Genomic DNA, 23,855 nt, shown 5'->3' on the forward strand with positions numbered 1-23,855 from the left:
TTGGTGCCATCTTGGCACACTGCAGCCTCTGCCTCCCAGGTTCAAGGGATTCTCCTGCCTCAGCCTCCTGAGTAGCTGGGATTACAGGCGCAGGTCACCACACCAGGCTACTTTTTGTATTTTTAATAGAGACGGGGTTTCGCCACGTTGGCCAGGCTGGTCTCGAACTCCTGGCCTCAAGTGATCCGCCTGCCTCAGCCTCCCAAAGTGCTGGGATTACAGGCATGAGCCACTGCACCTGGCCTCAACTCCTTTTCTGAAGTTTCCTCTACCTTCCCTCATGTGGGCCTCCACACCAGATAACTGCAGTGTCCATATTAACAGCTAAAAGGAGTAGGAAACATTGAGTCATTAATTTAGAATTCATGGTTTCGGACACAGTTCAGCCACATTTTTGTATAAAACTGAGCAAGTCGTGTAGAAGTTCTAGGTCTCAGTTTCCTCATCTGTAAAAGGGACACAATGCTACACCCTATAATCCTGAAAGGACTAATGGAGATAATGTGCAGAGACTTTCAGTAAACCATTGTGTCAAAACGTGCACAGTTCTGATTATTCTCCCCTTCAGATAATCAAAAGTATTCTTAAGCATCTAATATAAGTATAACACTCATGTTGAACCACACACAAGGAAGTATAAGACATTGCACTGGCCGTCAAGGAATTCACAGTCTAACCAGGGAGACATACACATCTGTGACATTAGTGACAACCTGAGGTTGGAGAGATCTAGTACCATAAAGATATGCATGACTGCAGAGGTGAAGGACAGCACAGGGCACGGTGTGCTGTGAAGATTCACTCCCATTTGTAGGGGTGGCATATATTTCCCCACTCCTTGAAGTGAGGCGCAGTTACGCATCTTGCTTTGGCCAGTGAAATGTGAGCAAAAGTACTAAGCATCATTTCCAGCAGAAATGTTCAGAGTCAGTGCATCTTTTCCTTCTGCCACCATTGTTGCCAATACTCTAGTCTAGATAGTGACTGTATCATCAGCTTTAGACAGAGAATGAGGACAATGACCCAGGAAGCCGTGTCTTCAGCCAACCTACCATGGACATTTAGCAGGAAGAGTTGTTACAAGCCACTGAGATTTTTGGTTGTTATTACAGTTTAACCTAGCCTGTGCCGAAGGACACGAATGGTGATAGAAAGGCTAACAGAACAGGCGGGACCTGCAGTAAGTCCTAAGGACAGGGATGTCACATAATACTGGCACAGGCCTTGACAGTCATGTTAGAAAGTGCTTCATGGGACTCATGGGCCCATGTCATTACCTGTCTCTTCCTCTTAGTACATCCCATGAGGGCAAAAACCATGGTGTTCTCATTCATGGCCACATCCTTGGTGCCAAGCATAGTGGCAGACACATGCTAGGGACTGAATACATGAGTGTCCAGTAAATCCCCAGAAAGCTAGATGGGATCAATAGAGGAACAAGGAGGGAGAAAAGGAATTCCGTGGCTTGACATCTCAAGTTAGGAATGAGGAAGATGTGGCCTTGGACATGAAGAAAGCCAACTTTACAGATCACTGTAAGATACACAGGAAGAAATCTGGTTAAATTATAATGATAAAGGTTTAAAAAAAAAATGGGGCTGGGTGCAGTGGTTCATGCCTGTAATCCCAGCACTTTAGGAGGCTGAGGCGGGTGGATCACCTCAGGTCAGGAGTTCAAGACCAGCCTGGCCAACATGGTGAATCCCTGTCTCTACTACAAATACAAAAAATTAGCCAAGCATGGTGCTGCATGCCTATAATCCCAGATACTCAGGAGGCTGAGGCAGGAGAACTGCTTGAACACAGGAGGCGGAGGTTGCAGTGAGCTGAGATGGTGCCACTGTACTCCAGCCTGGGCAACAGAGTAAGACTCCATCTCAAAACAAAACAAAACAAAACAAAGATAGTACCCTATATGGATGATGAGAGCCATTTCTATCCTCCTGCCCTGGTTAGCATACTTTTGTGGTATAATCTGCTCTACCAGTTCTGGGGCCTAAGAGAATGATTAACAATGTTATGATTAGAAGTGACCCAAGATTCGACCACTTAAGATACGTATCTTCTCTTTTTTTTAAAGAAGCACTCTAATTTGTACAGGGTAGACATATTTAAACCTTATCTTTTATTTTAAAAAAATTTCCCTCTTTATTTTCAACCCTCGACTTAGTGAATTTAATAAATAGTATCAGGTTTTATTTTTCTTAATAAATAACTTCTACACCTTCTCTTACATCAGTGAAGAAGACAAAGCAAGCTCAAAGCTGTAGAGAGATGAATCAGGACATTTCCTTTAGGTAAGAAGGGGCTGAGACAATTACACTATGCCACTGAATTTGTTGGGGGAAATATATTAAGAAATTTCACAGCATCCATTAGCTATAATGCTTTTAGCAATTGCTGCTAATCTTCACAATGGGATTCCTGGTGGGATTCCTTGCCAAACTTGTTTGGCAAGCAAGTACCTCTAGGGCTGAGGTGGTTCTATGACACTATGATTCTCTGATTAATGGGGAAGGCCACAAGTATCATTTGGATAGGTCAATAAATATTAATTAGCTGTAGAGATAAATTTTTAACATTGTGCTCTTTTAGCTGCTTAGGGATTTTACAGAAGGAAAAAAATCCTCAAAATACTCCTGTTTTAGAATGCATAGCATTTCCCAATTATTGAATAATAGAGAAGTCAGAGAAAAAGTCTGTATTTTAAACACTCATTGGTTAATGGGGCGTTACAATTGAACTCTGTTTATTTACCAAAATTTATATGGCATTTCCTTCCCAAAAGAATTAAGTGGCTTACAATAAAAGGCACACACAGCCTATCATAAATTTAGAAAAGTAAAATTTAAAGCCAAATATAAGGAAGAGAAAGTAATTCTATAAATTAGGCAAAATATTAGTTGGAACCACATTCAACCATTTCTGATTCACAAAAACAGCAATGTTATATGATTCTATCTGATTTAATTACTGCAATTGAGGGTTTAATTTAACTTGAAACTTTGTAGCAAAAAGGGAAACATGATAAACTATACAATTTTCCCTGTTAACCAAATTCTTACATGCAAATCCTTTGACAGACAATATTTTCTAGAGACTGAAATCTAAAAGAAATCTGCATTTCAGTTTTTTATCCCAGGGCAATTTAACAATAAAAAGGACGTCTTCGGTGATGATATTACCAAAGAAGGAGAGATTTCCAACACGGGATCATCACTTACTACTGCATTGAATGCAGTGGAAGTACTGTTCATAAGAACACAACACTTTCCAGGGAAGGCACAGGAGGCAGGGGCGGGGCTAAGTAAATGAAAGTCTGAAAATCTAGCTTCCTTATCCTGTGCCCAGATAACAATGTTCTCATTCAGAATCCCTAGAACCATGTTTTCTGACCTGGTGGGTCCCAGAAGTGCTGGCCCTGTGAAGGTTCACTGATAACGAAGCCAATAATATGTCTTCTGCTTATCTAGTGTTGACTGCGGGACAGCTCAGAGCCTTCAGCAGCTGAGGTTTTAGGGGCTTTCTCTGAGAGCAGGACATTGCCTACAGTGTTTCCCAAAACGATGTGAGTGTGGAATTTCCTCTTCTTTAAACACCAGTTACTAAGCTGGTAGAGTGCTCAGCTTAAAAACTTCTTAGAAAACTTGACCAAGATTCAGTGTTATTCAAACTATGACCAATCAGGGGTCACAAACGGCATTTTAGAAGTTAAAAGAGTAGCAAAGAAAAAAAAAAAACAAAGGGCAGGGCACACAGTGCAAATGAGAACTGTTGTGTGACATTCTTGTTAGCTAAGTGTGTGAAGGCACAGTCCGGTGCAGCTGGGTAAGTGCTGGGCTCAGCTGTGCTGCCTGGGATGGGGACAGGCAAGGGTGAGACCGGCCATATCACACCGTGGGGTTTAGCTCCATCCTGAGCAGCAGGGAACATGTCATGTCTTTTTACCCATCAGAAAAATCACTTGGGTTGCAGATTGTCAAGGACACAGAGACAGATGGGAGCTAAAGATCAGGGGTGGAGGAACAGGCATAAGAAGTAGTTAAGAAAAATTAACCAACACTTGGAAATAAGACAAAAGGAGGACTGTGTCTTTCAAAGTCACAGGAGAGCAATACTTAACAGACCCTCCTAAGGCTTACTTACTTCACTAGGGCAGTGCTGTCCAACAGAAATACAATACAAGCCACATTAAGTAATTTAAAATTTTCTAGTAGTCACATTAAACAATTGGAAAATGGAAGTGAAATTAATTTTAATATTTTATTTAAGCTAGTATGTCCAAAACACTATCATTTCAATGTGTAATCAATATGAAACTGTTATGGGACATTTTACATCTTTTTAATACAATGCTTGTGAATTCTGGCATGTATTTTATACTTTATAGCACATTTCAATTCAGACCAGCTAGATTTCAAGTGCTCAAGGCCATCACCGAAATGAACAGCCCAGCTCTAGGGAATTGTATTTTTATCTAACTTTGCTGGTTAGTGATTAGGGCTCAGACTCTGGGAGAGTAGTTGTTAATTTGTAGAACATTAATATGTTACAAGTAATTTTTGCAACTTTCTGCTAAGAAAAAAAAAAACAAAACCCCAAAAGTGAGGATTTCATTACCAGTAGGATATTAATCAGTTTTGTATCCACCTTAGTCATCTATTCTAGTATTTTCTCTTTTCTTCTAGCTGCTGTTATGATTTGTGTTATGCCTTTGGTTTCAACTGTTTTATTAGGCTGTGTCTAGGCAGCAGTACGTGTGTGTTTGTGTATGTGTGTGATTCTTCCTGGCTTGAGGTTTTTTGAAACCTTTCCAAATTCTTGAAAGCACACGTGCTTCCTGGTGGCTTGGTTATCAGGTTTAGAAGATTCTCAGCCTTCCTTAGGCTCCTTTGAACTGTGTTGGTAGCTGGCTCATGAGTTAAATAAATCTTTGGTATGCACTCACTGCATATTTTAAAACTTTTATTTTAAACAACCTTATTGAGTATAATTGATACACAACAAACTGCATATGTTTAAAATATCCAATTTGACAAGTTTTGACATATATATATGTACCTGTGAAACTACTACCACCATCAACATAATGAGTTTATCTGTAACTCTCAAAGATGCTTCCTGCCTCGTTATAATCCCTGCCTTCTGTACTTCCCCAGGTAATCACTGAACTGCCTTCTGTCACCACAAATTAGTTTACCTTGCATTTATAGAATTTTACATAAATGCAATCACACACTACCTTTTTTTCTGATCTGGCTTCTTTCACTCAGCACAATTATTGTGAGATTCACCATGTTGCTGTGTACACCATTGTCCCTTGGTGTCTGCAGGGAATTGGTTCCAGGACCCCCAAGGATGCTCAAGCCTCTTATATAAAATGGCACAGTATTTGCATATAACATATGCACATCTTCCTGTACACTTTAAATAATCTCTAGATTACTTATAATACCTAATACAATGCAAAACTATGTAAATAAGTGTTATACTGTATTGTTTTTTAAAACTTGTATTATTTTTCATTGTGTATTTTTTTTTCCCCAAATATTTCCCATCTGCAGTTGGTTGAATGTGCCAATGTAGAAAATCTGCAGCTATAGAGGGCCGACTGTATCAACAGCTGGTTCCTTTTCACTGCTGTATGGATATCTGTTGTACAATACACCACGGTTTGTTTATCTATTTACCTGCTGATGGATATTTGAATCATTACACACTGTCGATATGATTGCCTGTTTTTAACTCTGACCTAGGTATTAAGGAGGTAGACTCCTTAGGACTGACCACCACTGTGGGTGGGGAGGACCCACAGGAGCAGGGTCAGGGGCTCCCACACTGCTGACCTGTATGGCTGACTAGATGGCAGAGCCATTAACCATGGTGGCTCAGCATAAGTCCAGTGGATGAACACATACTGAAATGAGAGAATGTATAAATGGAGAACACGGGAGAATGAATACAAAGAACAGCTTTGAAAATGGGGTCAGGAGTGTGGATGTTTCAAGATGATACTCTCCATCTTGGCCAATGTGGAGTATAACAGATTTGCCTTGGCATCCCAGCAGGCAGCTGTTACCCATCTGAGAGCAAAGGTGCCCTAGCCTAGGTTAGCCGAGGTTGGGCCACACCCCCTATAACCTTGTGGCATGTGGTTAGGAAAGAGGCTTCTCTCAAAAGACAACTCAATTCTTTGGAGCTCAGAAGCTGCTTATGGACTCAGGGATGACATGTGCCCTCTCATCCTTGTTCCCATCCTCATTCCAGGTTTGTATAAAGGTAGGTCATGTAGGGGTGTAGTGCTGACAGCCAGGGTCAGAGGGGATCAGATACTTTCAATCTGAACTAAATCTCTATTTCACAGATTTGGTAATCAAAGAAGGGTCAACTCTTTGAAAAATGGCATTAATGCCTTCATCGGTGCTATATATAAAATTCCTGCAAACTCATCCTGCTGTGCCCTGTTTAGTTCACCTGCTGGGACAGACCTGGTTTTAGCACCACACAGGAACATTTGATTCTGCTGAGTTGAAGACTGAGACTTGCAGTTTTCTGGTGTTGTTTCCAACAAATTCACATTCAGGAGCTCTCCTTTAGGGAAGAGGCAAGAAGGATTTAGGGATCAGAGAGGTAGGAGCCATGTGTCAGGAACTATTGTCCAGTGGCAAAGTGACTCTTAACTCTATCATGACCTGCCACACCCCAGGCAGGGCAGCTCAGGGTTCAGGGCATGAGGCTCATGAGCCCTGCCTGAAGATGGCTCTCCAGTGGGCAGGGTGCTTGGTGCAGAGAAAAAGTAGCCCTTGAAAATGCAGCTGGAACGTTTTCCTAAAGGGGTGGACTCAGCAAGACAGGGTGGGTGGCTGAGCACTAGAGAAGCCATCAGGCTGAACTTGGTGGCTCATGTCTGTAATCCCAGCACTTTGGGAGGCTGAGGAAGGCAGATCACTTGAGGCTAGGAGTTCGAGACCAGCCTGGCCAACGTGGCGAAACCCCATCTCTACCAAAAATACAAAAATTAGCTGGGTGTGGTGGCACACATCTGTAATTCCAGCTACTCAGGAGGCTGAGGCATGAGAATCACTTGAACCTGGGAGGTGGAGGTGAGCCGAGATCTTGCCACTGCACTCCACCCTGGATGACAGAGTGAGACTCTATTCCAAACAGAACAAAAAAGCAAAAAAAAGAGAAGCAATCAGAAGCTTATCTAACGCACTGCCCACGAGAGAAAGGCGCCTGCGTCTGCTTGGCTTTGTCGTCCCCATCACATTACCTGTCTGTTTGCCATGTCAGCATCTGTCTTCATCCACTGTGTCCCTGCCATCCCTCCTGTCCGGATCTCCCTCAGAGACTGTACCTGTGCCCCCTACCTCATCCTGTCCCGCCTCAGGACTTTCAAATGTTTCTTCCTCTTTGGAGTATTTCTGGTATAAAATTTCTGACTGAATGAGAACATTTTCTGGGTTTTATTTTTCTGACTCTCCCCTCCCCCATCACACTCCTCTAGATGGGTGAATGGTGTCAGAGCAGACAGAATGAGTCTGTCCCTCACTCTGTGTTCCTTTATTTATAGCCTCAATCATTCTTCCTGGGTTTGGAGAGGTTTATTCTTTCCATTTTAAGTTGACTCTCTGGCTCCCTTCGTTTTCTTTGGCCCCACTTGTGATTTGGTGTTTCCGTCCTCTGGCTGCCATGACCGCGCCTGCATGATTCTGTTCCCAAGACCTTTTTACTCTTGGAAATTGGGCTCTTGCTTGAGGACTCTGGATTCAATTTCCTAATTCTTGTCTTTGATTTCCTTTCCTGTCTTCCCTTTTCAAACAAGCACGTCCCTAGGCCACTCTTTGGGGAATAGCCAAGAAGAACAGAATTCCCAGTTGAAGTTACAACAAAGAAACATGGGACCCAGTGCCTGAGCCCAAAGTATGTGTGCTGCTTCAAGGGACTGCAGGGAACATAATTCTACTGTCTTCTTATCTTCAAAGAGAGGCCAGTGAGCAGGAGGAGACTAGAACGTGGGTCCCAGAGGGAAACTGGTGCAGCCTCACGTGGACCCACGTACGACAGCAGCAGGAACCCTTGGCTCCCAAGTGACCAAGACTTTTTCAGTCCACCCAAAGGCTAGCTGAAAATTCATGACAGGGTAATTCTCCTACATTCTCACTTTTCTCTATCAAAAAATAACTCCTCCGAACACAAGCCATTCCAAGGCTTGAGTTCACAGCTCTGATACGTAAACACCAATTCTGACTTCATAAGAGGGTTAGAAAAATACAAAGCCATTTTGAGGGGCTCTAAACAACAATTTTAGCCTTCGAAGGGCAGCATCAAATAGCTCTAGGGAACTCTATGAAGAGTCACCAACTCGTTAGTCGAGACTCACTACGAACTAATTAGAGATAATTTCTAGATATTAAAAGTAAAAGAGAATAATACTAAGCTCTCATGTTAAATTTCTCCTTATTTTTAATGATATGTTATGGTTGACCCAGGACAACATATTTTTTTCTTTTCTTTTCTTTTCTTTTTTTTTGAGATGGAGTCTCACTCTGCAGCCCAGGCTGGAGTGCAATGGCATGATCTCAGCTCACTGCAACCGCTGCCTCCTGGGTTCAAGTGATTCTCCTGCCTCAGCCTCCCAAGTAGCTGGAATTACAGGCATGAGCTAACACATCCAGCTGATTTTTGTATTTTTAGTAGAGACAGGGTTTTGCCATGTTGGCCAGGCTGGTCTCAAATTCCTGACCTCAGGTGATCTGCCCGCCTCAGCCCCCCAAAGTGCTAGGATTATAGGCATGAGCCACCGCACCCAACAGACCCAGGACAGTATTTCGAGGAAATATTACTATGTTAATAAAAAGAGTGCCACTGGGAACGATGGCACTTGTGATCCTTGCATGAAAGCACCTCCATATTTCAGCTACCCCAGAGATGATCTCCACTGCAGGTGGAGAGAGTGGGACGCAGAGTACCCCAGACTCAGTGCAAGGGAAGAGGCACGATTACATTGCAAATGGTGAGATTCCTACTCCAGTATTCCTTCTCTTGACCTTCTCTAGCTCTCAAAAACTTGACATAATTATACACAATGAGACTCCTTGAGTTCCACCTGACGTTCTCAAATTCTTCTTCCCCAGTGACGAACTGTGCTGCACTAAGTTCATAGTCACTGGACTCCCCAGGAAACCAAAAATCATCAGGATGATGACATTTGAGTAAAAATATTCCAGGTGACAACTCGTGTATGAAAAGTGGTAACTGCACCTTCCTTTGCAACAACACAAGGCTTTTAGTAATTCTTCAAGCACCTAACCATGCACTGAACATCTGCATAAGTTCTGGGTTATCATGGTTACGACTTCCTCTGTTCTCAAAGACACTCATCCATGTTTACATGGGTTGTTAGGCTATTTCTTTACTCAAATGACTCTTCTCTTCCTGGGAGGCTCCAAGTATTCAAAGAAGATCATGGCACTTTGAGGATGTACACAGAGAATCAAACATGATGGATCTCCCTCGCTCTGCATCCAGAAAGGCCCATCCTTTGTCTGGCTCAGGACTCAGGGGAAGTGCCAGGGGAAGTGCCAGATGGAAGCTGTTCAGAGATCATCATCAGACTTTTCTGCTCTGTCTTGACACAACAGCCTCAAGCCCCCACACTTCACTGGCTGTTACTGAAACATGTTCACAAGAAATCCTGAACTATGCTTTGAGCCAGAGTTACCAAAATGGATGATGTATTTCTCAGGAGAAACTGTCGTCTTCATATATTCATGAACAGGGACAGTACCGCCATGAACGATCTGTCTGAAAATGCCCTCCCACTTTCCTCTAAGGGAAACTGTTCTTGGACAATCACTTACAATGTCTTTCCTTAAAGGTGATTCTGTGCTGAAAGTATCGCAAGCATCCCATCATGATTAATGGAAGGCAGGGAAGCCACTTTTAAAGAGATAAAATAGAACCACAGTGTAAGTCAGCAAAATGGTCAAGTAACTCGTGATGCCTTTGCTTATCATGGAGCTGCATTAAAGAGAAATTAACTCTAGAGGTCAAGACAATACTGTAGTGTAGGGAGAGAATTATTGCTCCTCCCTGAAGACTTTTCTCCCTGAGGCAAGACAGCACATACCATAGATTAAACTTTCATCGGCAGACTTGGAATTCCATCAATCTTTCATTACTGTCTGGCTCAGAGAATCCCCTACCAGATGTCATCAGGAAACTCTACTTCTTCCAAACCGAGACCCCACCTAATCACTCCTCGGGAAAAAAAAACAATGACCAAGAAGAAACAGAGATAACTTTCGGATCAGCTCAAAAACAAGAGAGACCCACTATTCCTTTTCTCTCTCTTTTTTTCTTTTCTTTTTTTTCTTTTTGGATACAGACTCTCGCTCTGTCACCGAGGCTAGAGTGCAGCGGCGTGATCTTGGCTCACTGCAACCCCTGCCTCCCAAATTCAGGCAATTCTCTTGCCTCAGCCTCCCAAGTAGCTGAGATTCCAGGTGTGCACTATCACACCTGGCTAATTTTTGTATTTTTAGTAGAGATGGGGTTTCACCATGTTGGTCAGGCTGTTCTCTAACTCCTGGCCTCAAGTGATCCACCTGCCTTGGCCTCCCAAAGTGCTGGGATTACAGGTGTGAGCCACCGCGCCCGGCTAAGACCCATTTCTAAATCACTGTCACCTAAAACACTGCCCTTTATCACGGACGGTTTCTACTAATTTAGAAGGGAAGCCTCCTTGGCACAGGGGCTGCGGTGTCACCTGCAGTGTGGTGTAGTTAAACAGAAAGAGCCACACTGGCTTGCTCAGAAAAGCGTTCCTGACTGCCCTCCATATGGCGGACAGACTCTGCACTGTGTGAGTGGCTGTCCCTTTTATTCAGGGCTAATTCAATCTTAAAGGTCAACCAGGGAGGGGACAGGCAGGACCAGGCAGGAGACAGAAACCACACCAGTCATTTGAACGGAGAATAGCACAAAGAATTTTAACTAGTAACTACAATGGCAAAAGGGGATCCTGAGAAAGCTCCCATGGAGGTTGCAACTGCAAGAGGGGGGCTCTGACCTGCAGGGCTGAGGGAAGAGAGGAGAGAGGTTGTAATCATTAAAACACAGAAGCCTCACGGAAGAACCTCCTGGAGAAAAACCTCTGACTGCAGAGGAAGAGGTATTGTTGGCTGCTGGTGGTGCCCCCAGGCTTGAAGGAGGGACCCCAGGGCCAGGACCAAGACCTAAAAAGTAGGCTTGACTGCTGATTGTGCTGGAACCTCTGAAGAAGGCATGTGATGAAGCCAGTTCTGCATTTCTGTGAAGTTGGAGAAACTGCAAACTGGGTTCAGAACCGATGCAACTGGGATAAAGATGTGTTTCTAGGATGGTGCTCAGAGAAATAGGAAGCAAAGGAGGGAGCAAGTTCCTCCTTCCTCCTCCACCTGGCAGTTCGCCTTCGAGTGCTGCACAGTCGTCAGTCTAACAGGTAGCAGACCAGAGAAGCAGGAGCATGGTTTGCAGAGTCCCAGCCCCAGCATCACAAAGCTGAGTGGGGAAGTGTGGGTTTGGAGCTGAGGGGACAGCTGCTTAATGACTCTAGTACAGGAAGCAACAGGCCGTGGGAGTGAGAAACCTGAGGCGACTGGTTTTCACGCTGCGTCAGAACATTAGCTGTTAAACTTCTTCTTTGGTGGTTGAGTTTCAACTTGGCAAATGTCTGTGCAACTACAGACTCTAGTTCCCAGAGTCCTTTGCAGCTGAGTGTGGCCAGTGGGGTGTGAATGGAATGTGACTGTACCTGAGGTGTGCAAGTTCCAGGTGTCTTCAACTTGGAGACAAGTCACTTGGCCTGGTCAGGCCAGGATGACAATTGAGGGATGGCAGAGCAACAATCTGGAAGGAGCCTGAGCCCCTGAGTGGCACAGAGCTGTTCTGCCAGGTAGCAGTGCCCACTGCAGCTGTGGCATGAGAACTAACTTCTGGCACTGAAGCCAGTGGACTGCAGAGTACTTGTGGCAGCAGCCTGGCCTATACCCTATTATAATACACAGAAGGCCAAGGTGGCAGGATCACTTGAGCCCAAGGAGTTCAAGGCTGCAGTGAGCTATGATCACATCACTGTACTCTAGCTTGGGTAACAGTGAAAAAAAATGGCTGGGTAAGGTGGCTCACACCAGTAATCCCAGCATTTTGGGAGGCCGAGGTGGGCGGATCACCTGAGGTCAGGAGTTCGAGACCAGCCTGACCAACATGGCGAAACCCCACTTCCACTAAAAATACAAAAAATAGCTGGGCATGGTGGCACGTGCCTGTTATCCCAGCTACTTGGGAAGCTGAGGAAGGAGAATCACTTGAACCTGGGAGGCTGAGGTTGCAGTGAGCCGAGATCATGCTACTGCACTCCAGCCTGGGCAACGAGAGTGAAACTCCATCTGAAAAAAAAGAAAAACTTACTCAAGTTTAGCTCTAAGGAACAGTAGCAAGGCTGAGCAGTGCTTTCAGGTACCCCCAAATGCTGCTAGTAGAAGACACAGTTAGGAAAGGAAATAGAGACTGCCAAAAAAAATGGGCCTTTTCCGCAACGACTTTCTATATACAGCAGCTATAAAGATCGCCTCATTCCATTCTGAGTATGTTATTACTCAAATGTTCTTTCTGTGAAGAGTTGGGCTGTGCTGAGTTCCCATAACTGGGTCCCCCATTCTTTTTCTTAATGCTTTGAAAATGTGGAAACTATTCTCAGCTCATGGACCCACAAAAACAGTCCTCAGGCACATGGTGTGTCCACCTTTGCTTTCGATTCACTCATGTGGTCTTAGCTCCTCAATGAAGAAGCCAGACTGTAAGGATAGGGACCATGCCACTGCTTTCTGTGTCCTGCTGCTGTCTAGCATAGTATTTAGGACATAGACCCAGCCTCTCCTCCCCTGCCAACCCTGGGACATTTAGACCATTCACCATCTCTTGTCAAGATTAATAGAGTAGCTTCCCATTTGGGCTGGCAAAAATACCTGGGGTGTGTTTTTCGCTCTGCCATGAACTACATGGGTCATCTAAGGTAATCACGCTCTTCTGTCTTCAGTTTCCTAACCTCTAAAATAAAGAGACTGAAAGACACTGATACTAAAGCACCTTTTAAATCTAAAAACCTGTGAGTCAAAGTTTTGCATATTCTAAATAATTAATCCCAATATTCCTCAGGATCCCTGAACTCCTCCCCAAAATTCAGCAGTGTTTTCAAAAGAAGTCAAAACAAAGCAGCAGAACAGCACTGGCATGAAAACGAGAACATAAAGTACGTGTGACGAAGGCCTTTTTAAAAACAACCTAGCCAGGCACAGGGGCTCACACCTGCTACCCCAGCACTTTGGGAGGCCGAAGTGGGAGGACTGCTTGAAGCCAGGAGTTCAAGACCAGCCTCGGCAACAAAGTGAGACCCGTATCTACAAAAATAAAAAAAACATCTGTAGTCCCAGCTACTCAGGATGCTGAGGCAGGAGAATCGCTTGAGCCCAGGAATTTGGAGGCTGCAGTGAGTGATGATCATGCCACTGCACTCCAGCCTGGGCAACAGAGCAAGACCCTGTCTCTAAAAATAAAAAGAAATAAAACATCTTGAGCCAGGGTCTTGGTGGATAAAAACAGCTGGGAATATCTTAGAAGAGAATATGAGAAAAAATTCGGTACAGTGGGGACTATATTCTTTACACAAAAGTTCCTGAGATCATAATCAGATAAAACAATCAAGTCAAAGATAACCTTATTTGGAAATTTATGAATAATCTATGACACAGAAATATTTTATTAAAAGCTGTTCATCAAAACCAGAAAACAGAGGTATTAAACACCTTCTAGGAAGAGAAGTTTGGCTACACAATCTGTAAGCATAAGCAACATGGCAGGGTAAACACTGAGTAAGAAAGAACTGTTTAAAAACCACTTGCACACATCATGACTGTTGATGGTTGTGTGAGAAAACATTTTAAATGGTCCATTTTCAAGGCATGATAAATCTAAGTCCTGGCAGCCTGCATGCAAATGTAACACACCACATGGCTCATGCACCTAGAAAGTCACAATAAGCTAACAATGTAGAGGAGGAGTCAGCCCATTAAAGGGAAGAAAGTTTTGTTATTGGGAAATGAAAATTAAGTGGGGAAGGGAATGGGGTATAACCTTACAAGGGGGATAATGAAACTCAGGCAACATCCAGGAAGATCGTAGCCCCATAGTACTCGGCCAGTGAGGAACTGGGGGAGGGGCTGGCGTGCTAGGAGATAAATTACCTGTTGTGACTATCCTAGGTGTGCCTGCCCACCAGATACCCGATCTTGCAAGACTGTTTTTAAAAAGTCTCACTTTCACTGTTCTTCGTGCCTCTAAGTCCATTCTTTGGGTTTGGATGGGTGAGTGTATTTCTCATAGTTGCTATTCATTATGAAGACATTTTATCTTCATTAGAGCAGGCCCAATGGAGTCTCCACTTATAATATTCATTAAAAGTAATTCCTATTTTTCTTAATAATCAAAAAGAGCACTTTAATGTTGCCACGAATTTAAATGAATGAATTTACTAACGAGAGCCGTATTTCCTGAAGTGTGTTCCATGTGATTGTGTTTCCACCAAGGAAAAGGTTCCAGCCAAGACTGGGAAATGCTTTTTTGCAGAGTCCTAGTCCATCTCAGCATAGGAAAACCTCTGAGAGGGCCCAGTGTACTTAGTTTAACTCAGTTTCCCAAGTGACTATAGAATCTTTTTTTTTTTCTCAAGGGAAAACCATGAACATCTTACCTGATTAATCCTCATGGTATACTGATACGGAAGCCTCTTGGAAACATGCCATTTATGGGGTCTGAAACCCTCTGACAATAATCATTTTAATTTCTTGTGGGAAACAGCTGGATTAGCAGACTCTAGGGCGTATTGGTGAAGTACACAAGGATCTCTGTGCCCTTACCCAGAAGATAAGCCTGTGCCAACCACAAGGCAAGAGGGGAGTCCCTGTTCCAAGTTCCCTGTGTTCAGAAATTATGTTTGCGTTGGGCACAGTGGCCCACACCTGTAATCCCGGCACTCTGGGAGGCTGAGGCATGTAGATCACCTGAGGTCAGGAGTTCAAGACCAGCCTGGCCAACATGGTGAAACTCTGTCTCTACTAAAAATACAAAAAATTTGCCAGGCGTGGTGGCAGGCACCTGTAGTCCCAGCTACTTGGGAGGCCGAGGCAGGAGAATCGCTTGAACCCGGGAGGCAAAGGCTGCAGAGAACTGAGATTGCACCATTGCACTCCAGCCTGGGGAACAAGAATGAAACTCTGTCTCAAAAAGGAAAAAAAAAAGAAATTATGTTTGCTTGGTTTTGGTACTTCTGCAAAAAAATAAGGAAGAAGGTGCTTGCCAGGGTCTGAGTGAATAAGAAGAACGCTGAGGCTGGAAGCTAGCATAGGTCCCTGAAACTGGGTGGGGACATCCCTCCCAACTCACCTTTGGGACAGTAGCCTGGCAGGCCCACAGAGACAAGATGAAAGGAAGCATTCGGTCATTGGCCTCAGTCGCCAAGGGCAGAAATGCCACCTCTAAGGCCCAGTGCACACACCTGCATACGTCCTCCTTTGCATAGCGGGCAGGAGGAAAGCAGGCAAACCTGGGTGGCTCCTGGGGCTGAACTGGATTGGAAAGACAAAGCTCACGAAACCCCTTTCCCCAGTCTCCGTCTCTAGGGGCCATGACATTTACCTCACTGATCAAAGGCAACAAAAGTCAACTATGGCCAAGAAAGAGGAGGCAGCCCTCACTCTACCAGGCAATAAAGCAAATGGGCCCCACGAAACACTGTAATAAAGATAGACATGGCTCTCAAGAAGACAAAGACCTCAGCCTAGTCATGTGACAACCAAAACCCCACAGAAGACCGGTATCCGATGTGACTCAACTTCTCATGCTGTTCATAATAAAAGGTCTCTCCAACTCAACCCTGGGGCTTAGTGGGGGTGTCAGAGCCGATCCCCTCCTCATGCAAAGTAAACTCATTCCCGAGGGAATTTCTTCCAAGCAAATCAAAACCACTTGAAAGCCGTAAAAAAATGTTACATCCAAAATACTTTGATAATTTCTGAAATTACGTGGCTCAGGGAAGCACTCTGGATTTGCAGAAAGATTTTGTGCCCTTCATGTCTGGCATAATACATACTTCTCTCATTCATTTTAACCACATCAAGAAATCCCCGAAGAGATTCTACTTTCTCAGCAAGGAAAGTTACAAAAGAGAATGCAAAATGGGCTCGTTTTTCGTGAGCAAAATGAAATACTTTTATGTTTTATTCATGCAAAGTGAAAACACCTTTCCTTTGCAACATTACAAATTGAATTTGCTCTTGTAAATTGCTGTTAAAGAAAAAAAAAAAAAGGAATCAAAAGCAAAGGAAAGTAAAAAAAGCAGGAGTACAAAGGCCCCTTCTTCTGGGGAATGGAAACTCAGGGGACCAATGGGGAGAAATCGAACCTTTCACTGGCAAACACACTTTTAAAATTTGCTGTTTCCATGCCGATCCGGCTGAAGGCACCCACAACCCCACGATCTTGCTGAGGTCCTACTAGCTACGTGGAACCCTCCCACGATCTTGCTGAGGTCCTGTTAGCTATGTGGAACCCTCCAATGATCTTGCTGAGGTACTGCTAGCTACGTGGAACCCTCCCATGATCTTGCGGAGGTCCTACTAGCTACGTGGAACCGTCCCATGATCTTGCTGAGGTCCTGCTAGCTATATGGAACCTTCCCATCATCTCGCTGAGGTCCTGTTGGCTATGTGGAACCGTCCCATGATCTCGCTGAGGTCCTGCTAGCTATGTGGAGCCCTGAGTGTATTTCTAAATTACACTCATCTGCTAACACTGAGTGAGAATAAGAACATGAGTAATACAGCCCACGTTTCAAAGCCATAACCAAGGCAATGTAACCTAATTCACACTGATTTCATCAGGGAGTGGGAGTGGGAAGCTCTTCCTGCTTTGTGGGACAACTGAACTCATTAGGGTCTGGAACAGCCTCTCATCCTCTAGATCACATGATCAAGTGTACTTCAAGTCTCCCTGAGGTCTGACTCCTCTCCAACCTCCACTGTCTTTAAAAGGAAGCCATGTCATTAGCTGCATCTGCTAGCATGTGTTTAAAAGTCAAGGGCTAACATTCATTAAGCACCTGTCATGTCCCCATCACTGAACCGATTACTGTATACATACACATGCACATATACGTATGTATTGTGGTCCTTATTATGATCCTCACTTCACAGATGAGAGAACTGAGGTTCAGAAAACTTGAATAATTTTGTCAACTGGAGTTTGAATCATTTGTTTCCTTCCAGACATGTAGCATTTGGCCTTACTTTAAAGAGTTAGGGTGAGCTGAAAACCTCATCAATACAAACCACTGACAATCTGACCTTAAGAAAACCCAAGCTCATCCACTTGTACACGTATGTAATGTAACGAGCTCCACACCTTGGTTCCTGCCTTAAAAACAAACATGGAGGACAGGAACCAGGAAAAGCTCAAGCATCTTATACCCAGGGCCTTCCACCAAAGCTAAATGTTTTTAATGATGACCAAACATCACCAGAGAGCTTCCTTGTAAAATTAATCCATGCATCTCTCCAGGGCTACAGCTCTGGCAAGCAAGGGAATGACAGGTGTGTGCACATAATCCATCCACCCATTCCCCCAAAGCACCTGGCCCAGCTGTCATCATTCACTACTCTGTTAGAAAAGCTCAAAGATGCAACTGTGCTCCCAGGAAGGCTTATCCAATCGGCAGTGAGAAGAAAGACACTTTAGCTCTCTCTTTTGCAGACCATTTCTCACGTCTAGTTCCAGCATAAATGCTTATTCTTTAACTGATGAATACTTGGCCATAATCCTTCCTTTCTGGTTTAGGACTTGGAACTGAATCAAACGTACTAATGCCCAGCGTTGGTTGACAAAGGCTGTCATAAGCCCAGGTAGACCACACTCCCATTAGAGAGACCAAATGACTCAATAAAAAAGCAGAATGTTCAGAAATGGAACCATAAGCTCAGGAGAGCCGCTCTCTGTTGTCTGGGATTTTTATCCTCTTTTGCAATGCTCTTGTCCATTTTCAGCAAAGCAATAACAAGTTATCATCGTATAGCTCATCCCGAAATGCTAGGAGATGCTCTAGTACCTTGGGAATTGCCAAAGATTGACTATAATTTAAGAATTAACTGCATTTAATGTAGACCAATTACTTAACAATGGTCTCTGAGTATAAAGTCTGTATAACTGCTACTTTATTAAAATATGCACTTGAAAATTGGAACTCCTTGTTTCCAATCATCCTGGAGAACAGAAAATTCATAACACATCTAAGATTCATTTCTTATAAATAACATATTTTCAGTAGGACTTCAGAAAAATATACATCAAATGGAATTTTGATAAGACCAGACCTTTCCAGTGTTAAAAAAAAGTTTAGCCAATCTCAAACCCCGGAAATTCCTGAGATCATGATTTAATGACCTGAGGCTTGTGATGAAAGGCTGTACAACGTCCCCCTTCAAGTAAGCCCTTGATGAAGAAAACAGCAGCAGGAGAGCCTCTGAAATGGCTGAGACTCAACTGAATGAAATGGAATTAATTTTAAAAAGACTGCAGAGAGGAGGGGAAAAAGGGGTTCAGATGGTCTGGGTTGGAAACTTGGTTGAATGAGGAGGGTCAGGAGGAGAAACATGCAGAATTGGAAGGCAGGATCAGGGTCAGAATTGACAAAAGATTTGAGACACAGAAGCCAGGAAGGGAAGCAGTTTGGAGGCTTTAAGAGGCAGGGAACTAGAGACACGCTTTCATTTTGTACATTTCTATACAGAGGCTACACGAGTTTCGTATTCGGTGAAATGCTGCGAGACTACGCTTTGGTGTTCAGCTAGAACGGGGACACGGGCGAGGTGACCCGGACTGCCCCACCCGGGGACTCACCGGCCATTGTCGCGGCCCACGCCCCACACGCGGATGCTGACGATGGGCTGTGAGTGCAGCACGCTGCGGTCCATGGGGTCCACCAGGCTGAGCATGTCGTTCTCCAGGATCAGGTACATGTCTTTCCCCTGGGACACAATGAGAAAACACGCTGTCTTCCTCATGCAGGCTGGAAAGCCTAATTGCGTGTGGCATCCAAGAACGCTGTGTCAGCCATCAAAAGAAGTCACCCTGCGGTCTGTAATTTGTCTGCCCAAGAAATTTCCTTTCTGGACAAGAATATTGATATCTTTCAGCTTTCTCTCATACACCCAATTTCTCTCTCCCTCTCTGAGTCCTCTGAAATGTGCTCCCATCCTGCTTTCCAGGCTGCTCTTAAATTTAATTATTTACGCTTCTGAATCTTTATGACAAAAGACTAATGGTGGGTTCCCTGGAGAATTTAGTCTTTCACTAATTCTGTGCCCATCAAACTCTTAGAACCCTCTCTCCCCGTTCTTCTGGCCAGGTCCTACCAAGCATCCCCTCGACGGCCTTTCCAGACCCACAACGATACCTGCTTCTTCTCAGCTTTTACACCACTTCCTAGCTGTGTGGTCTGCCCGGCAGACAGCAGGCACAGCTTTGTGACATTTCTCAGCACTAACGATGGCTAACACTTAAATGACTACCTTAGGCCACATGCTTAAGGTGCACTGGCTCACGATCTCTCTAAATTGCCCTCTGAGGGCTTGGATTGTTACTATCAACAGTTGGCAGTTGGGGAAACTGACACTGAAAGTTTAAGTAACTTGCTCAAGGTCTGACACAGAACCTGTGGGTGCTGCTGGGATCCCAGCATGGGGGAACACCCAGGTTTCTCAACTCCTGCACTGTCCTTCGGAGTCTTACACTCTGGTGTCCCATCTCCCCACCTGTGTTGGCTTTCTGTGGGCAGAAGCACCAGACTACTGATTCCCCCTGCAATCTCCCAGGCATAATTTTAGGACATCATTAAATAACTGTTGCACAGCTGAAACACTTTCTCTCCTCAAGGTCATCTAGATGCTATGGCACTGCTGATGGAAGATCTGGCTTGGCAGAACAGTGAGGCTTCTTGGTAGGTCTTCAAATCTCGAAGTGAAACAGATAAACTGCTTTCTGGTATAGTTTTTGGGAACAATGTTTTAGTTTCCCACCAAACATTCTCAGAGTGAAATAGAGCTCTAATGCTCAGGGAGGCAGAGATAGGTATCTTGGTGCCTCTGTCAGCCAGTGTTGAAGCTGTGGCCTGTGTCTACAGCTGAGATCCAGCCTGGTCTCAAATCTTCCCCCAAGAGCAGCTAAGCCATTTACGGATGAAAGCACTGGCAGAAAACACAACTCGTGTCGACTATTGTGGTGAAACAGATTCACACAGCCTGGAGCATGCTGCCTTAGACCTACGGCTCCTCTAAAGGTCAGTCATTCACATGTTAGTATAAATCACAACCACCTTCCTTGTAAATCCTGGCCAAGAAGGAACAGCATTTTTGACTGAAGGAGAGAGAAAACAGGTGGAGAATTTGGTGGAAACACAGGCCTGGGTTTTGTTCTTTATTTTTTTTTGAGATGGAGTCTCGCTTTGTCACCCAGGCTGGAGTGCAATGGCATGATCTTGGCTCACTGCAACCTCTGCCTCCCAGGTTCAGGTGATTCTCCTACCTCAGCCTCTCGAGTAGCTGGGACTACAGATGCATGCCACCATATCCGGCTAATTTTTGTATTTGTAGTAGAGACGGGTTTTCAGCATGTTGGCCAGGCTGATCTCTAACTCCTGACCTCAGGTCATCCATCTGCCTCAGCCTCCCAAAGTGCTGGGATTACAGGCATGAGCCACCATGCCCAGCCATGCTTGGGTATTTGGATGGGAGATAATGCAGTGAGAGAGGACAGTAAAGTCAAACAACAGAAGAGTCTAAATGGCTTTTCTTGGATGGAAGAAAATTCTTCCAGTTCTCCCTTATGCCTGGAATCTAAAAGTCAGCTTGGCAATGCAGTGATTCAGCTCCACTTTAAGGCAGATAAACTCCACCATGGAAAGGCTTGGAAACCTACCTCCCATTGAGACGTGCTGCTAGGAGAAAATGTGAGTGGAGTTCCAGTCAGCTCAACCAAAAAGCAAACTTTTCAACCACTGCTCTGTTCACTAGAAGCAGAGAGAACAGCATCTATTCATGTAGCAAACACTATTCCAAGATGCTCCCAAAATGCTTTTTCTACAGTTCTCGGGCACACCAGGAATACAGCTTTTCCGGTTTGATGTGAGTTTTATACACATTTGGTATCTGTACTTACTTCTTTCCTTTCTGAAATTATCTCAACTAACATTTCAAAACGTAATCACTCTGTTAAAAGGGAGAAATATATAAACATCAATTCCACAATTCATGTATAATGTTGATTCCTCAGAATGTAAGTAAAGAAGAATGTTATAAAAGGATAATTTGTCAACTTTTAGAGTAGAAGCATCAACATTTTTGTGTGTATGTGTGGAAGTCACCTTCCCCTTTGAGAATATGGGTCCTTCTTCCAGTCTGCAAAACTGCTCTTAAAGACTGGCACATCCCATTTTGCAGGCATGTTTAGGGGAGTTCTGGGTCCCTAATGCTCACCCATAAATCTGTGTCACTTAGCTACTGAGAAACGCTCTCTCTCCAGGCCCCAGTCCTCACTGGGATCTGGCAGTGTTGAGGGATCAGTCACGCGGGGGCACCATGCCTACACTTCCTGCATTAATGGAAAAAGACACCTGAAAAACACCTCGGAGCCCCTTAGGACCACGTCACCGAGCTGTGGGGCTTCCTGAAACACAGGAGAACGCAAACAGCCTGCCGGACATCATTCTCCGCGCCACTTACCTCTCCCCAAATCCCGACCGTGTCTCGGATGTCATTTTTGCAATAGGAAAGTTGCCTGATGCAGTTGTTGACCGCAACACTACTTTTACCGGGGGCGAGGTCTTCTTCTGCCATCTCTACCCATCCCAGAGAACGCACAGCAAAACACTGGAAGATAGAGTAAGAGGACAAGAAGTCACTCCATGGTTTGGCCAATCATACCAGTTTACACTACTCCCCTCCCACAACTACAAGGTACTACACTTAATGCACTTCTATTTGCTTCATTATGTTCAATCATCTAATTGAGTTAACAAATCCTCTACTGCTGGAAATTAAATGGTAACTACTTTTTGCTATTAAAAAAAATGTAGTGACAAATATCTTTTTGCCTGACATGTGCATGTGTTCAGATTTCTTCCTTAGAATAGATTACTAGAAGCAGGCCAGGTGCGGTGGCTCACGCCTGTAATCCCAGCACTCTGGGAGGCTGAGGTGGGTGGATGACCTGAGGTCAGGGGTCTGAGACCAACCTGGCCAACATGGCGAAACCCCGTCTCTACTAAAAATACAAAAATCAGCCAGTCTTGGTGGCGGGTGCCTGTAACTCCAGTTACTCAGAAGGCTGAGCCAGGAGAATCGCTTGAACCCAGGATGCGGAGGTTGCAGTGAGCCAAGTTGGCACCATTGCACTCCAGCCCGGGAGACACGGCGAGACTTCATATCAAAAACAAACAACAAAAAAGAATAGATTACCAGAAATATAAGTATAGGGCTTATATTACAAAAATTTGGATACAAAAATTTCTAAGCTCCTGATACCTCTTATAAGGCAGTTTTTTAAATAGTGAGAAATGCAACCCCATGAAATCTGTTATTTGGTAAGTACCTAGAAATGGTGGAGACAGAATGAATTAAATACATGTTAGGCACTTGTTTCTAATAACAGAGAAGCAAGATGTTTTCTCTAATACCCAGAAAGGCAGCAAAATGAGGAAAAAAGTATCCACTCATGATAACAAATAAGTGTGTCAGGTCCTACAGCGTGACGAGGGAATCTTTACATGCCGAAGTGCTTGCAGAATTGAGAGATTCGTGCTTTTAAAACCATTTATTCTTGTATCACTTAGAGATACTTTAAGATCATACTACCTCTCTTTTTTTTAAAGTTCTGTAATTCAATTTTTCCCTTTAATTAAAAAAGTACTATATGCTGCATATTATAACAAGTAAAAAATCCAAAGACGTATGAAGAAAAAACTTCACAGCGCATGTGAGGGGGACTTGGCTACAGCATTTGCCTTGCCGGTGATCACCAGGGTTGCCGCGTGCCTGAGCTGGGTCCCTCATCCCTCTCTGCACCCCTGATCCCATGCAAGCTGTCCAGCAGTTGCAGAGGCCACCTTCCCCGAAAGGCAGACATGGAGGCCAACAGACTGGCTCTCGAAGAACAGCTTTTAAAGTTTCCAAATGCGAGTTTCATAACCAAATGAAGAAATGCAGCAAAGTGTCCTAAAGTGATCACATTCGGTCTAGTGCCACCTTTCCTATTCCAGTCACCGTGTGCAGACCGGGCACCCCCTTCCTGAGTAGCTGATCACACTTTGTCAGGGGGAAAAAAACTCACCAAAGTATCACAGACAAAACAGTCCATTTAAGCAAACACTGCGCTGATCCTCAGGTCCTAGACAGAAAAGAAGGCTATGCGACCACCTCAGCGGCCACTCTGCTGATGGTGCACAAGGTGCCTTTCACAAAGAAACCAAAAAAAGGAAGGCAGTCCCCGTGACGACCACAGAAGCTACTCAGGAGTCCGAGTCTTGGGGAAAGGTTCTGCACGTGTACACACTGCAGGGAACCAGCCCAATGGTGAAGAGGAGGTCCCGGGTGCCAGAGCTGGCTGTGGCCAATTCAGGGCTGGCCAGGTCTTGCCTGGCCTGCCTGCCCCTCCGCAGCTCTGCTCCCTCAGTCTCAGACCAAAGTGTGTTTCTCCAGGTGGATGTGTTG

At 44.4% G+C, this 23,855-nt stretch overlaps 1 protein-coding gene across 1 annotated transcript in view; it reads right to left on the bottom strand.

The window, feature by feature from the left end:
• Nucleotides 1-23,855, bottom strand: part of APBB2 (amyloid beta (A4) precursor protein-binding, family B, member 2) — a 369,777-nt gene that overhangs the window by 83,729 nt on the left and 262,193 nt on the right. The window contains exons 9-11 of the mRNA XM_011987971.1: nucleotides 21,870-22,016; nucleotides 18,991-19,118; nucleotides 16,502-16,507 (exon numbers count right to left, since the gene is read on the bottom strand). Of these exons, the coding sequence (XP_011843361.1) occupies nucleotides 16,502-16,507; nucleotides 18,991-19,118; nucleotides 21,870-22,016 (281 nt within the window). The remainder of the gene's footprint in view (nucleotides 1-16,501; nucleotides 16,508-18,990; nucleotides 19,119-21,869; nucleotides 22,017-23,855) is intronic.

This window comes from Mandrillus leucophaeus, unplaced genomic scaffold (assembly GCF_000951045.1).
Source record: "Mandrillus leucophaeus isolate KB7577 unplaced genomic scaffold, Mleu.le_1.0 Scaffold320, whole genome shotgun sequence".
NCBI classification, from domain to species: Eukaryota; Metazoa; Chordata; class Mammalia; order Primates; family Cercopithecidae; genus Mandrillus; species Mandrillus leucophaeus.